Raw genomic sequence first — 16,557 nt, forward strand, 5'->3', positions numbered from 1 at the left:
TATACATATGATTTTGCCTGCCGACCAGTCAATATGGGGACTATGCTGCTTCAACTGGGGTGGCCCAGAGACGAACACTGACTGTATCATGGTGGTTGCCAGACAGAATGAGAAGCATAGGGTCTGTTTGGTTGGTGACAGGAGCCAAGAGTTACCATCAAGAGCATATACTTTCATAGGGGAGGTTCAGTGGAAATGTCAGCCTGGGAAACAAGATTAAAGACCAGTCCAGTACCAGTGCTGACCAAAGTTAACAAAGGCAGGGACAGTTGTTGATAACAAAGAGTGCCTTGGAACTGCATTCTGGTCAGGGAGCTAGCTGGTACGTTTGATTTGCTCACCAAATAGTCTCAAGAAGTTAGAAGACAATATGAGATATATGAGATATCAGATATATTGTACAGCCCTATCACTTGGCAGCATTTTAAAATGGACATTTAAAGAGTAACTAAAATGTTACAGTGAAGCATTGTTTTTTGGTGGAAGTAAGGTAACTAGCAACTAATTACTATTTTTCAGTAACTAGCACAACACTGATGTGTACACATGCTTGAGAAATAAACATGATTCTGATTCACAAGAAATGTGATAAATAAATTTTCTGGTGTTAAACAGTAAACATGTAAACAATGTCCTGAGGATGGTACTATTGGAAAAGTTAAGTGTTCATAAAAATATAAAATGTTCATCCTCTAGGAAACATAAATATCCTCAGATGTATCCTGCAGTATCCTTAGATATTGATACTTTATGTACAAATCAAAATTTTGGCCTCATGGTGGAGAGGTCAAGGGTTCACCAAAACCAAAGAATTAGCAGATGTTAACATGCTAGTACACTAAACTAAGATGGTGAACATGGTAAACATTATACTTGCTAAATCAGTATGTTAGCATGCTGATGGTAGTATTTACCTTATAGTGCTGCTGTGAATAAGTACAGCCTCATAGCATGGCTGAAGACTCCTTCTAAATATTCAAACAAAAGGCTGAATTTTGGAAAATGTGTAGAAGATTATGCACAAGACATCTAGAAAATCTCCATTTGATGGAGTGGTGCAGTCATAAAAAAGACACAATATACAGTACGTACTGTCATTATGGACTAAGATGATTTTAACAAGCTTATATGGGAAAAAAGTGGAAAAGAGTATGCAAAGAGATTACAGAAAGCCAGCTGACTTGTCCCGTTAATCACAATGAGTGTTAAAATGTAACATTGAGAGTGGAAGAACATGACCAACATGATCCTGATGAACAGACGTGTACAGCCTGGATGCCCCTGCAACTCTGTCTGTCTGCCTGCTTGCCTGTCTGTCTGTCTGTCCTGTATACAAACATGTACTATAACACTTGACAAGCACACAATAATATATTTGCCATAAACATAAATGAATACACACACACATATAGACACACACACACTGCATGCCTGTATTTGCGTGTGTGTTTGTGTGTGTGGGTGGGGGGGTTGTGCGTTTTGCCACGGGGGCTTGGCTGGAACTAAAGACAGGAATTGAATAGACAGTAGCATGTATTGTGTGTGCGTGTGTGTGTGTGTGTGTGTGCATATTGTATGTGTCCAGCTGGCAGGCTAAGGCCTTTGTTCAGCCTTTCATATTGTCTTATCAGTTGACAAATAAACATGGCTGCCGATGAAGCCCGCAAGGAAAAAATGTGTGTGTTTATGTGTGTGAGTGTGTGTGTGTGTGTGTGCGTTTACTATGCCGGCCTGAACCACTTTTAACATTTCTATCTGTAGATAGAAATCAAATGTGATGCTTTGACCTAATTGGACATAAAAACACATGCTGAAATGCTTTGCTTGATTGATTCAAATGATTTAACTGACCCCTTTCCAGCTCATAGAAACACCCCCTTCTGAAGGGATAGGGGTATAAATCAGTTTCCAAAGTCACATTGTGGGGACTCGCCTTTTTATACATAAACCTGTAGAGTGAATCATGAAATTTTAGGGTGAAGACCTGGGTTAAGGTTAGGGTAAGGTTAAGGAGGGACTCCAGTCAGGTGATTGTGGTTGGGTGGACTGTAAGCAGGAGGCGCACAGCCTGCAGCCCTTTATTTATTATCTATTTGCAGGTATAGAGTGAGTCTCCAAAACATGAATGGAAATCTATGTACTCTCCCCAGAAGTGATAGAAGTGTGTCTTGTGTGTGTCTTGTGTGTGTGTGTGTGTGTGTGTGTGTGTGTGTGTGTGTGTGTGTGTGTGTGTGTGTGTGAGACAGACACCTCGGCTCTAGTGGCTCATACGCCATGTTCCTTTTTTATCTCTTTCTCACTCCGCCTTTGTCTTTCAAACACACACTCATACACACACAAGACTTTCTGTGGTCTAAAGCACAACAGAGGTGGGTGTTAAGGATTTCCAGCCATGCCAAATCAAGGCGAGCACAAATGTTAAAAAGTCAAAATATGTCTTGTATTTTGAACTGGAAGTGTACATTAAATTTGGTGTCTCTGAAATGTATTCCTGGATGGAAGGTAAATCAGGTTTATGAGACTCCTGTCCCACCATTTTTGTGTGTTTTATTGTTAAGAGGAGTAACATGGGTAAATCCCTCCAGGAGGAGGCTAGAAGCTACTTCGTCTTAATTACTGGAGGAGGAAGGAGTCACCCAAAAGCAATCAACTCTGTTTGTTAAAGTAGACGCTAACATTATAGTTTCATGGTCTTTATAGTGAGGACAGAGGAGTGGAGAGAAGAGGAGGATAGAAAAGAGGAGTCCAAACAGGATACATAAGATGAGATTAAAGAAAAGAGAAAGGAGAGGAGATGTGATAAAATGAAAAGAAAGAAAAAAGTGTAGAGAATAGGAGACATGGTGGGACCAGAGGGAATGAGGGAAAATTAAAGGAAAGGAGACAAGAGGAGACATTAGGAAAAGAAAGGTGGAGAGGAAACAGAATTAAGGTAAAGGAGAGAATGAGCTGAGACTAAAAGGAAAAAAGAAAATAAGACAAGATGACAGGAAAGTAAAGAAGAAGAGAGGAGAGAAGATGGGACAAGAGGAGGTGAGAGGGAAGGAAAGGGAGAGAGGAGAACATCAGAAGGAACAAGAGAGAAGAATCCTGAACATCATCGTTCCCCTCTTTTCCTCAGCTTCTTTGGTATCTCTGTGTCTGTTATCTGACAAGGCTTGCTCGGTCCATCATAGCTGAGTGATCGAGGCAGCCAATCGCTGTTGTCACACCCCCACCCCCTCCTGATGTAAATAACCTCCCTGCTGGTTCAAGGAGGGACATCGTTCCAACTCCATTAGTTTATTTTATTACCACAGAAAGCCACAGAAAGGCTGGAGGTGGTGGTGGTGGGATGGGGGACAGGGTGCATGGGAGGGGGTGTGGGGGGTACAAAAGGGGGGAGAGGATGTCTCTCCCATAATAAGACTGAGCCACGAAAGATGGAGATGGGTGAGAGAGATTAGCAGACACAGAGGAAGAGCGAGGGAGAAATAATGCAGAATGATAGAAAGAAGCAATCTAAGAGAGACAGACCGGTCTGACAAAAGAAAAGGAGGGGGAGCTGTTGACATCAGAGGGTGTGTGTCTGTATGTGTGTGATGCTGGTGTTGTGTTGATGTGCGCTTGCTACACCTGCAATACGTGTAAACACCAAAGATTCATTCGAACTGTAAAAGAATAGATGGAAAAACAGAGAGAAGAGCTTGTTTTCTGAAATAGCAGACATGAATTCAGTCACATTTTAAATGGCCTCTGTGGAAAAGTATGTGAGAAATTGTTCAAAACCAAATGTTCACTTTGTGTATTTACGGGGCTTTTGACTATGCATGAACTTCTTCACAGAATGGAACTTGCTCAGGTCTCATCATGTGACTTAAGTAACCAGCTGTTGCATGTGGTCATACAGCACTCCATTTTCACTGATTTTGTGGGTTTTCGGATGCTTGTCACGGGCAAATCATACTGTGGGGTGACCATATCAGGACAACACTAATGTTGTTTGATGAAGATAAACAGACACAGTCTCAAAGGTGTGAGTTGTACCTGTGAGCTTAACCCAGTTTCTACCACTCAGTTGTTATCTTTAGTGATACAAAGTGCTTTGTTTTGCATCCCCTTGTGAACAAGCCATCTGACCTACCTGGCTTCAGGGAAACGAGTTAATCAGGGGAGTGTTTGACCAGAACTGGAACATTTATCTGGAATGGGATACACTCCTTTCATGTTCATTTTGACATGTTTCCCCAAGCAAAACAAACACCATGCCTTCACATTTTGTGTCCCATGTATGCAAGCTAAATAAAGATATATCCCCTTTATGCTGAAGCTGTGTATACTGGCCTACAATGCGTCTCGTATTTTCCTGACATATGATTGGATAAATACATGATTTTGACATCATGGTCTGACACCCTGCTTGCTCTGTGCTGGAAGGCTTCATCTCGACAATCATGGCCAGCGTGTGAAATAAAGGCTACGAAACGAGGCTGGAGCAGAGTGATAATGCTTCGTATGGTGTCGCTCATGCTTCACATCTCCCTCACTTTCTCTCTTGACCTATAATCTCTCCCCGCTGTAACCTCCTCTCTATTTCAAAGCAAACAAAATCGCCTTCAGTGGTCAGATCTATCTGATGCTATCTTTTTTTTTTTTCTTGCTGGCTTTAATGTAAGCAGATTCCCAATCAGCCTGGATGAATCCAATCAAGGCGAAGGGGGAGGCACAACAATCTAGGGCACTTTTCCCAATGACTGCTGCAGGCCAGGAGATTAGAGGACAGAGAGGGAGAGGAGGGGGTGTTAGAAAGCCCGTGTTTCTACCATCAAGAAGAAGGCTTTCATTCAGCCATGCAACACTAAATCACACATGCATTCATTCATCACCTTCACCTCCATTTGTCTACCCCCCCCCCTCCCCTGCACCACCAACACCACAACATGCAAATTTCCCTCCTCCTTCCCTTTTCAGTTCTTTTTAAAATTATTTCTACCATATGGATGCCAGTGAGGATTGGAGGACTACTGGTTGATTTATCCTCAAACTTTTCTTGCTCCCTTCCTCCCTCTCTCCCTTCCATCTCTTCATCCCTTTCTCCACCGACATGACGGCTCTCCTTCCTCTCTTCCGTCTCCTATTTCCAAAGCTTAACTTCATTGTCTCAAACCCCACTCCGCTTTCATCTTAAGACAAAGATTTATGTAAATCTTTGGGCCGGGCGTTAATGCGGAGCGCCGTGTGAGAAATAGCATCCCTAAATCGTGGCATTGTTGTTGAAAATGACAAGGCAGGCCCGTTAATCCTACAATGCGATCATCCAAATGTGTCATAATGCCGTGTGTAGGCAGGCGAATCTGAATATCAAAAAGACGCCACGCACCTCTTATAAGGCGCCTTCAGTACTTCCATCGCTAACACACTACTTCCCTCTATCTTCCTTTCTCTCCGTCTCCTTTTAAAGATTTCACCCGGCATGGAATAAAGGAATATAGGAATAAAGGAATAAAACACATAAAATGCCACAATCTCAAGTTTGTTGCGGAGCAGAAATCACTGTCGCATTTCACTTTTTCTCCATTGTTTTGCTTGTTTTCTCCCACATATGAAAGCCTTGATTCATTCAGATAATAACAAACTACATCTGTGTAATTGTCTAAGTGGCTGCGATTGTGAGTTGAAATAAATCGATGGCTCCTGCTTTGTCGCCGAGATGTATTTATTTCAGAAACAGTGGCTTTGTGGTGGAACAATACGAAGATCCAAACTGAAACAAAGGGTTGAGTCAAGTCACTACATGTATGGAGCATTTAGCTAACAATCAGTTACCTTGTATTCCTTTATTGAGGATCTGAAGAGGAGGCAGTGCCAGTTCTTCCTCTTTTCTGTGTGCAGCATAGCACTCAGGGATCAAATTGAGCCCAGTAAAAGTCTGATGAGGATTCATTTGCTGGGGGAAATTGACAGAGGAAGTGAAGCAGAGACCGAGGAGTGTGATAGCTGCTTTTTTGGAACGAGCCATGAAACAGGCATGCCAATCAATTGGACAGGGACAAGGCTGGTGAATGATAATGTTAATAATTACCAACCACATCGAGGGACCTTCCTGGCTGTCCATGAAACTTCTGCCATAATTAAACGCCCGGCCCAAGTCTTTCTATCCCTTTCCTCTCAGCTTTACCTCCTGACATTGTGACACCTCCTCGTCTGACCCCAGGTCCTCCAAAGCCCCTCTGCCTCCCTCCTTCATTCCTCTGCCATCCAGTCGGGGAGGAGCGCCGCAGGGGGATTTTGTCAGGGAGAATAGCGCCGTTGATCTTGAAGGCTTAAGACCCTACTGTACCTGTCAACAGTATGGCTTTGCCGCTGACGACCAACGGCTTAAGTCATTTGAAGTTGCTTCTTTTTTTAATGAGGAGGGGAGGAGGCACAGCGAGCGCTGACAGTCAGTCAGGGTCTTGAAATAATTCCATACCTCTGAATAACCAGAGGTGTCTGTCTGACTTAATCCAACCCACACACACTTTGAAGGTAGTGGAAAAATAGTAAGTTGCAGGGCTAATAATGAGGAAGTAGTGGCAGAGAGGAGGACATCCTCGTCCCATCACAATGCAGAATGCAGCACTGTGGATTGGCTCTGTGAATCAAATGAACAAAGACACATCCTTAATTAAAATTAAAAGATGACTGCAACTCTGTCATCACAAATCAGCTTTTATGACAACATAATACTGAACACTGGGATAACCCAGGTTTGCAAACAACCATTATTTTTATTACCCATTCATCTGCTGATTATTCAGAGTCATCATTTGGTCTAAAAAAAAAATGTCCACAAGTCGTCCAGTTTTCATCTGTTTTGTCCAAAACCCACCGAATGTTGTGGAAGAAGCTGTTTATTATTGTAGAAGACAAAGAAAACCAGCAAACATTCATATTTGCAACCGAAACCCATAATCAGGGAATTTTTATCCGAAAAAAAAAAGACTTAAGTGATTCATAAATTATTAATGAATTGATTATTTAACTAACTAATTAATCAATGAATCAATTTTCTTTCAATCAGCAAATCAATTAACCGACTAATTCTAATGTCACTGCTTTATAATGTATTTCAAAGCTCTGACATTTGTTTGGGGGTGTTGTTTTACCTGTGATACAAATCTATCCATCATTCATCATTGATTTATCATTTGAGCTATTTTAAAATGAATTACTTGTAATTTTCAATCTCTTTTTTTTTTTCAGCAAGCCTTCACTAGCTTTCTCAATTTCTCCCCCTCTTATTGGGTCTCATTACTTTGCTCTCACTTTCTTTCTCTCGGCTGGGATAATCCCCCCTGTAGGGGACTTCAAAGTGCAGGCCGGCCAGGGAAAAGCCTTAATTACCCATTTGCCTTGAAACTCAAGCCAAATCACAACTCGCTGCGGTCCGTCCGACTCCGCACTCCTACCTTCCTTGGACTAATTGTGGGTCTGAATTTCTTTTCTTTTCTTTTTTTTCTCCTCCACTGTGGAAACAGAAAGATGAGCTCAAATCAAAATAAGACAGAAAAATCTGAAATGTTGAAGCACGTTATGAGGGAGTTAGTGACCTTATTTTCGGGCACTAATTTGCCTCCATGTGTATTTTTCTTAAACAAGACTGAAATTAAATGATGCAAAGAATCAAGACTGTGCTGCTATCAGTGCAGATTTTTATTATTATTATTATTGTAAATGCTGTACAGAGCTTTGTTTTATAGAAATGATCTCTACTACTTTGTGTTGTTTATAGTAGAAAAGCCGCACGTCAGCGGACCACAGACTAACTCTCTGTCTTCTGAATGTGATTTAATGATCATAACCTCATTCGTCATGGTGGAAAAATATTGAACACCACTGATTGATGGCAAGGTTCAACATATTAACAAATAGCGGTGCCACTTGAATTTTACAAGCAAAATCAGTCTAATGTGGATGATAATTGCGTTCTCAGTCATTTTAAACGAGCTGAATAAACCGGAGAGTTAGAAATATTTTCAGTGAGAGTTCAGATTGAATTACAGACACCTGAAAAGAATTCAAATGTGCCTCCAGTATCTGTATATTGACTCTTTTCGTATGGCCATTCACAAGATAGCACTATGTATGAGATAAACCGTGTTAGTTATTTATTAGTAATGTCTGACCAAGCTTTTTGGGTATAATTGTAAATGTGCAAAAGAAAAAATAGCATGTACTTACACTGTATAAAAGGATCCTGTTAGTGGTTAACAGTCAAGGAATAAACAGTGGAGGGTCAGAATTTTTCTTTCCTTTTTTTTTTTTTCCAGTGATGGCATCATATTCTGTTATGGAGGTTCAAAGTTAATTAAGCTAAACTGCACATACAATATATGTCTAAAAATGTCCTGTAAATGATTTACTGTAGTGGTAACAACCAGCTGACAAATGGTGTTAGAAATGTCTTCATTGAAGGTTTCAGGTGTAATTGTAGATGCTCAAAATACATTCATGTATACCTATGGAGGAACGCAGCTTGTTGTGTGGCTGTATATGGATTAAACCAATTAAAGAAGTGGAGCTTTGCTAATGTTTTCACTGAAGGTTTCAGATTTAGACACTCAATGGGAATTCAAATACCCTAACACTATACGCATAAAAGTACTGTGTTAGTAACTACACTGTAAAGTTAACTTGTCATCTGCTGAGGTCTAATGTACAACAGGTAAACAAATCAATTAAAAATAACAAGAAGTTTTTCAGATTTAATTTAAGACATCAAAAAGGAATCAGAAGCTTGATTAAATAAGCTCTTTTTATATACTGTACTGACATTGAATAGACATGCATAAGTGTTGTATTAATGACTACACCATGCAGAAAATGCAGTGTATTCCTGAACTGTGATGTGTTCAATGGTTTACATTGGTCAAAACAAAGTATTGAGCTGTCTTTTTATATCAATGCATTTATGTATATTACATGTTCTCCTAACTGCTTCCTAATTTTGTCATGCAGTGTTCTTCTTCAGTCTGCCATGTTTACTGTTACCAGCCGATGGTGTCCAGTGGCGACACCTTGGTGACATTATGGCGAACAGAAGCCACAGCTTGAATGAGTCAGTTCATGTATTTAAATAAAGTGACGTCTAGAAGCGGAAGCGAGGTGCGCACATCTGTGCAAGTAATCTACAGGTACTAGACAGAAATAACAGATATAAGAAAAAGGTGGTCTGCACACTGTATATGCTCCAAGAAAATGCTCCAAGAAAATTTATTTGCTTAAAGAGGCAATGTTTCGACCCGTGGGATCTTCATCATTAAATAAAGTGACATCATAACCGGCATCACGTCCCTGCTCCAAGAAAAGCCTGGCCCCGGCCCGGCCCCTCCCATCTGAATTATTGAACCTTAATATATATCAAAAAGCACGTTTTCTGAAGTTCATCCCAACTGCTTTTTATTTATTGTTTTTGAAGGCAAACATGATGAAGTCTAAAGCAAGCTGTCAGTATAGAAAGTGGAGTTGATTTCACTTTAATTGGAGGGACATGGTGTGAGAGCCAGTAAAACAGGAAAAAACAGGCGAGTGTCAGGAAGTGGCTGATGATAAAAGTCTGCTGTCTGCTGGAAAATCATCAGCTTCCTGGATTTTATCTAAACACCAACCATTTTCTATGAGTTAAAGGAGAAAATACAGTACAGCTGGGCAAAAGTCAGGTGGTTTTCTTCTTTGTCGTCTCAGCACTTGACTGGCAGGTGTTCATGTGAGGGGCGGCTTTTGCGGTCAGTGTCAGCAGCAGTAAATGTGTTTGTAGTAATATGTGGCCTATTTTTTTGGAACTATGCCTAAAACCCTACGCAGAATTGAAACATGCATGATAATATTTTTGGTTCGTGTTGATCAGTGTGTTCGTGTGGTCCCTTTGTGTCCGACCAACGCAAAGAACAAAATGAGACAAACAGGCAGAGGATGAAGAATTGTAACAGCTTGTATTTGTGCTCTGTTCTCATGCCGAGAAATATCAACGGGGGAGGCATGTGCCTGAAAACTGACATGGAGGTCACAAAGGTCAAACAGACTAATGCCCCCCAACCCCACCCCCAGACACAGGAAGTCACTGCCAGTGCCAGTTAGAAATCACAAACGAATAAGAAAAAAAAGTCAAACAAAATGAAAACAGCGTAGTCATAGAAAACTATGTACAACCAATAGAGCGGTAAACAAAACATTGACTTGTGATTTGTCACTAAAAGGCCGTGAAACAACCTTTTGATCCCCTTCTGTACAATGTAATTCATTACAACAATACAAATTCATCAGGTTATTTGTCCTGCCCCATGAGAGGAAAAATACATCGTAGCAGCCTGTGAGTTGTGTCTTGTCATTGGAAGTACCCTATTCACAAAAGGATGCACATAGCCTAAACGTTAAAAAGACAAGCTCCTTAGGAAAGACAGCGAGTGCCTACACATGTATTTCAAACCATCCATGAAGAATAATCCATTCCAGAAGAAGAAAAATAGATACAAGTCAGGATTCTCAGTGTGGTTTTCCTGAAAAGCAGAACCAGTCTTCTGTTGTTTCTAAGGGAGAAAACCTCCATCTGCTAATGGAGCACCCATCTACCCACCCCCACCCCAACAGCCATCCCACCACCAAATCCAAGTTTGTTACAGCTCAGTTATTTTTTAATTTGTTTATTTTTTATTTCATTACACCCAAGGCAGAATCAAAGTTACTAAAACTTAAGACTTTTACAGTTACAGTGACAAAAACAGTTTAAGAGACCCACAATTCGACTGCAAAATAAAAAATAAAAAACAAACTTTTTTCTATTTTTGTAAAATGCCCAGGCATTCTCCAATATTACAAATACTGGTATACTTTTACAGTAAACAAGAAAAATGTAATATATATTCATATATATTTATATATATATACTAAAACCCCGTCACCAAAAAAATGAAAGAAAAACAGAAGAAACAATATACACATCGCCACTACGGCATTCAGAGAAACTTTAGAAGCAAACCTGGAAACAAAACTCATTTATTTAAAACACACATACACACAAATATTATTTTACCCTTGTACTTGTTTCAATACTGTAAACTTATTTTAAGACAGAGTGCACTAAATTCTTTTTTCAGTTTCTGCATTTCCTGATTTTTGCTCTTCCTTGACGTTTTGCGTTGCTTTTGTCCTCTCCTGGAATTTTCTGTTGAGGGACAGACTCTTGTCCTGTGTGAGGAATTTGATATATATCTATAAATAGGTTTGTGCCTTTATATGTACATATGCATACATATATACACACGCAGACACACTGATATTGTGCTGGGTACTCCGAAACCTAAACTCAGCATTGTTTCATTTGTATTAATTTAAATAATTCTGTTGAAATGTCAAATTACACATTAAAGTTAACACAATTTTATATATTTTCATTTTTCTCATTCAATTTGATGCTTCATAAAAAGTGTTGCATTTTTCTGAGACAATAAATAGGAAGATCATTATTCAAGGCACACTCATGTCAAATTGAATGGCAGCGCAAAAAACTGTCCCAAATATACGAATATATATGTATGTGTGTATGTATATATATATACATACACACACATATAAATATTCGCTTTTTTTCTTTTTCTTTTTTTTTTCAGTTTTCTAGTGCCAGCATTGGGAAAGCCTCACCTAACAACCTTGGGCACTTCAGCGTCAGGAGATCCCAAGCTCTAGACCCTTTAGTACCTTTTCCGTCCAGCTCTGTGTGTGTGTGTGTGTGTGTGCGTGTGTGTGCGTGTGTGTGTGTGTGTGTGTGTGTCAGATGAAAAAAAAAAATCATAAAGTGCGGGTCTGTTGTAAAGAGCTCTGAATCTGTAAACTGACGGCAATTGAATTAAATCTGAAAGAACAGAAAGTGTCATGATGGAGGTGGATGGGCCCAAACCAAAGCCTTGGGTTATTCTTCAAAAACAAAGGGGCATGGAGCAAACTGATGCTTGTCTTACTATTAGTCTTACTATTTCAGCACACACTTGATATATTTTTCCTCTTCTAGACTAAACCGTCCCACAATTAACTGTGAAACATTTAAGGATTCCTTTATGTGGAGGGGTGACTTCATTAATCAGATTATAACTATGATACTATTACAATAAAAGTCAAAATGTACTGTACCGCTTTTTAACAAATTGTAAGATATTTTAGCACAAAAAGAATGCATAGGGATGTTGATTTTTATAAATTTCAAGCATAAAATATGAAAATTCAATTTTCTGCAGAGATCAAGTTAAAGGATTAGTCTCTGCCATGTATGCACACAGATTTAACCCTCTTTAAACTAATTAATGTTAGAATTAGAATCACTGACTTCAAATATAAATATCTTTGAAATGAGGATAAGGCTTGGACATTAGCCTGGCATGGGGGACAGAGGGCAACAAGGGATGCTGTAGAGGACACAACTGTCCATAATTATTCAAACCTATGACAAAATGGAAACACTTCTGCAAGTATAGGAATGAACGGGTAAATAAAAAAAATGCAGTATAGCTCACCCTGAGATGTCCCTGTCCTCACTCTCTTGTCTTATTTTTCTACCTAGCTCTATGCATACTCGGCAAGCATGGCTTCATGCTCAGTTTACTCCTAATAAATAAAAGAGCCTACATCATATGGCTTCATGGAAAATAGAGTACATGGATGTTTGAATGTAGGGAAGATGGTAGTAAGCGGAGGGGTGGTTGGGGAAAAGCAAAAGGAATGAGGGATGGTTGTCATAGCGTTGTTGGGGCTTGGTACTATGTACCAGTCAGCAGCTGCCTTATCTAGAATCTGTTTCTTCTGGCTGGTAATGAGGTTCTCAGGAGGAGACAGGGTTTATAAACCTTGGGATCCTCTGTGAATTTAGATTTACTGTCAAATATGACACTCAGTGCTACATATCCAATTACATTGACATGTTTCAGAATCAGTTCATGCTACAATGCCAAAAGATTGTTGTCCGCGTATCATCATCACACAAAATAATTCTAGCATTCTCAGTTAACGCCACTTTCAAATTGAAGATTGAATTCAGCTTCTCTTCAAGAAATCACACCATTAGCACAATGTACAATTTCCTACAAGCAGCGGCCAAAAAAGATTACTTAAAATGGACTTCTGTCTTTCTAAAAAACTCTCAGGATATCGTGGGTTTTTAAAAAACAGAGTAACGCAAAATTAAAGTAAAACAATTTTTAAAAAATGCCTAAATAAAAATGTACCTGCACATGCCAAAATACAAAATCCAATAAATATAGAAATTATTGCACAGTTAAAGGCTCCACATATGTTATAACTCAACTGACTGATTGTTTAAAAAGGAACCCCAAATGAGGCTGTTTAGACAGCTTCCATTGGTGTTAAGATCTCTGTTTTCACTTTTTTTTTCTCAGTTGGCAGTTTCTTAAAAACAGAAAATTAACCCAAAATTAATATTTCAGAAAAAGAGTATCCAGCTACCCCATTTTGTTTATTTTTTAAGTCAAAGTGTGGCGCAGAGTATGGAAACAGAAAACCTGGTTTAGGTTCTCTCTGCTTGTTCAATTTTGACCTCATTGGTCATCAAATGTTCTCCATGCCACTTTTTCATATGTTTCTCTAGAGTGCTGTACACGCTGAAGGGCATTTGGCAAATGTCACAGCGGTAGACCTCCTTACCAAGCTGGCCATGGGTCTTCATGTGGCGCGTGAGCTTGGAGCTCTGAGCACAGGCATAGTTGCACAGCTCACACTTGTAGGGCCTCTCACCAGTGTGGCTGCGCCGGTGCACCGTCAGGTTGCTACAGTTCTTGAACACCTTTCCGCAGTATTCGCAGGTGTCACACCTCCTGCTGTCCTTGGAGCTGGGTCGGCCAGGACCGCCGCCTCCACCCAGATGAGGTGTGCTGCCTCCACTGGCAGTGCCGCTGCGGCCCGACAGGCCGCCATCCAGCAGGTCACCCGGAGGCGTTGAGAACCGCAGGCTGCCATTCTCAGACGAGTGCTCAGAGGAGGTGGCGAAGGGCGATTGTCTGGAGTCAGTGAAGCCCAGGAAAGGGTCTTTGATGAAATGGCGTGAAGCTGCATAGCCCACCAACCACTGGGAGTAGACATTCTCAGAGGGGATGTGGGGTGCTGGAGGAATGTCCAAGTCCTTCTCAATCTTGATCCTCTTATTTGAGGAGTTGGACAGGCTAGGGCTGGTAATTGGGGTGGGCTTACGGGGAAACAGCCCTGAGAAAGAGTCACCGGAGCCACAGTTCCGGCCATTAATGGTTGTCCTCTCTTCCTGCTGGTTGTGGTCCATCTCCCCAACCACTGAATCCTCGTCCCCTGTGTCCCGCTGGACATCTGAGCACCTCTTGGAGAATGGCATTCTTTTCCGATTGTCAACTATCAAATTATTGTACTGTTGTATGGAGTTGAGCCCCCCACCTTCCACCATCTTCTCAAGGGCAAATGATGACTTCTCCTCTGAGGGTGGTTTAGAGCCATTCTCCCTGTTCCGGTAGAACTCAGACTCCATGCTGAAATTGGATTCTGGTCGACTCTCATTCTCAAGTTCCTCTTCTTCCTCCTCTTCTTCTTCCTCCTCATTGCCTTCCCCCTGGAAGTCCCCATCACGATTCTTCATGCCCTCACCTGTGACATCACTGGTGCCTGGCTCTGGGGAGCTTGTGGTGGACAGTCCATCATCTGATCGTCCGGTCAGGGATCCAGCCTTGTGCATGTGGGTCTTCATGTGTCGCTTCAGCTTACTTGCCTGAGAGCAGGCATGGTCACACAGCTGGCATTTGTATGGTTTTTCTCCAGTATGGCTGCGCCGATGCACCACCAAGTTGCTCTGGAACTTGAAGGTCTTACCACAGAACTCACAGGACTTGATCTTGTTCTGTGTCTGGGGAGGAGTGGTGCTGTTTGGGGGCATTGGCGGTAAGGGAGGGGTGCTCAGAAAGGGTGATTTTGGCCCTGGCTGAAAGGGATTGGGGTTTAGTAGTCGGTGCATAGGGTTGGCCCTGCTGGGTGACAGCGGTGGTGTGGTGTTGTTGGTGTTCCCTGCCAACTCACGTAACCGCCTGGAGAAGTCCATGGACTGGGACTCCATGGCCATGGGTGTTAGCCGCATCACCCTCTCAAAGGCACTGGGGTGCTGGGAGATGAGGCCCATTTCCTCTGCGCTAAGGCGTTCCAGCCGATGGGGGTCCAGGTGATGGCGGGGAGGTGGGCTGAGGAATGGAGGCGTGTTGGGGAGGCGGTTCTCCATGAAGCCTGGGGGAGGCTCCCGGAGCAGAGGGCCCGTCATCCTCAGGAGGTGGAAGGGGTTGTTGTCCCCAAGAAAGTTGGTGAGGGGGGACTGTGGGATGGAGTCGTTGCCCATTGGTGGAGGCATGGTGATGCGTGGGGTGAGGGCTGTGCTGGAGGGGTTTGACTCCAGGTATATGCGAATGCCGTGGGTGTTCTGGGCATGCTGCAGCAGGAACCAGGCACTGGGGAAGGGCTGCTTACATGTTGTACATATATAGCTGGAAGGCTCATCCCTGCCACCTGCAACACACAGAGAAAAAAAAACATTAAATGTTTTACCTGAGAAGCAACTAATTTATACTACTCTCTTTGAACTTCACACAGAGATGGACAAGCATATCTGTAATGACAAGCATTTTTCAAGTGGAAAATAAAAGTTTGATTCCTTTTTAAGACCTTATTATATCAAAATAAAAGTTACTTCATCCATGAATCAAATTAGCAATATCTTATTTGCAGTGAAGACTTTTCTTGACTGAAAGGCAGTGAGATGCAATAAGTGTGTTTGCTTTATATTCTGCTTAATACTCCTAGTAGCCGGAAAAGCCTTGGCTCATCATGTTGTCACAGATATGCTACATCCTTATCACTGATTTGACAAGTGCATTTTCACAGTCACACTGGATTGGCCCACACTGGATCCATGTTTAAGTGTAGCTTAATCTCTGACTTGGTACAGAGTGAATTTCCCCCTGTACTACAAACTGCTGAATTATTACAGTGTATGATGGTGTGTGTGTGTGTGTGTGTGTGCATCTGGACTTAGATGTACAGTAAGCAAGATGTTAAATATCTGTAAGAGTGCATGCTTGCATGTCCATGCGGAGTAGACGATTTTATAATTTCTGGGAACCCCTCCAAACAGCAAATCTGTAATGTTAGAGATGCCAAACTTATACTAGTGAAGATGGAGGATGTACAACTTCAAGAGTTATTTAAGGAAGACTAATCATACAACAGCAACTAAAGGTCTCAGTTCCTCTGGGGAGTAAATTAAAAAAAAAAAAAAAAAAAAAAACACGCAAGACCAAGAAAAATAAATGAGTGTATTACGAAAAATGGCCTCCAACAGACACAGATAGTATGGAGTAACAAAAGGCAAAAAGAGGGAGAGCAAAGTTGTGCATTGCATGCATATATGATATTTTGAAACTCATAGCATCTAATGAAGCAGTTGTGTCTGTGTTATGAGCTAGTCCGAATAAAGAAATCACAGGCTTCAATACTTCATAATGTTGGCTAGAAAACAAAATAATCCCTTTA

The 16,557-nt window shown here is 41.3% G+C and overlaps 1 protein-coding gene across 1 annotated transcript in view; it reads right to left on the reverse strand.

The window, feature by feature from the left end:
- Window positions 1-11,624: 11,624 nt before the first annotated feature.
- bcl11ba (BCL11 transcription factor B a) overlaps window positions 11,625-16,557 on the reverse strand; it is a 49,178-nt gene continuing 44,245 nt past the window's right edge. The window contains exon 3 of the mRNA XM_076748314.1: window positions 11,625-15,534. Within this exon, the coding sequence (XP_076604429.1) occupies window positions 13,532-15,534 (2,003 nt within the window). The 3' untranslated portion in view covers window positions 11,625-13,531. The remainder of the gene's footprint in view (window positions 15,535-16,557) is intronic.

Source organism: Chaetodon auriga, chromosome 14 (genome assembly GCF_051107435.1).
Source record: "Chaetodon auriga isolate fChaAug3 chromosome 14, fChaAug3.hap1, whole genome shotgun sequence".
In the NCBI taxonomy this organism is placed as follows: Eukaryota; Metazoa; Chordata; class Actinopteri; order Chaetodontiformes; family Chaetodontidae; genus Chaetodon; species Chaetodon auriga.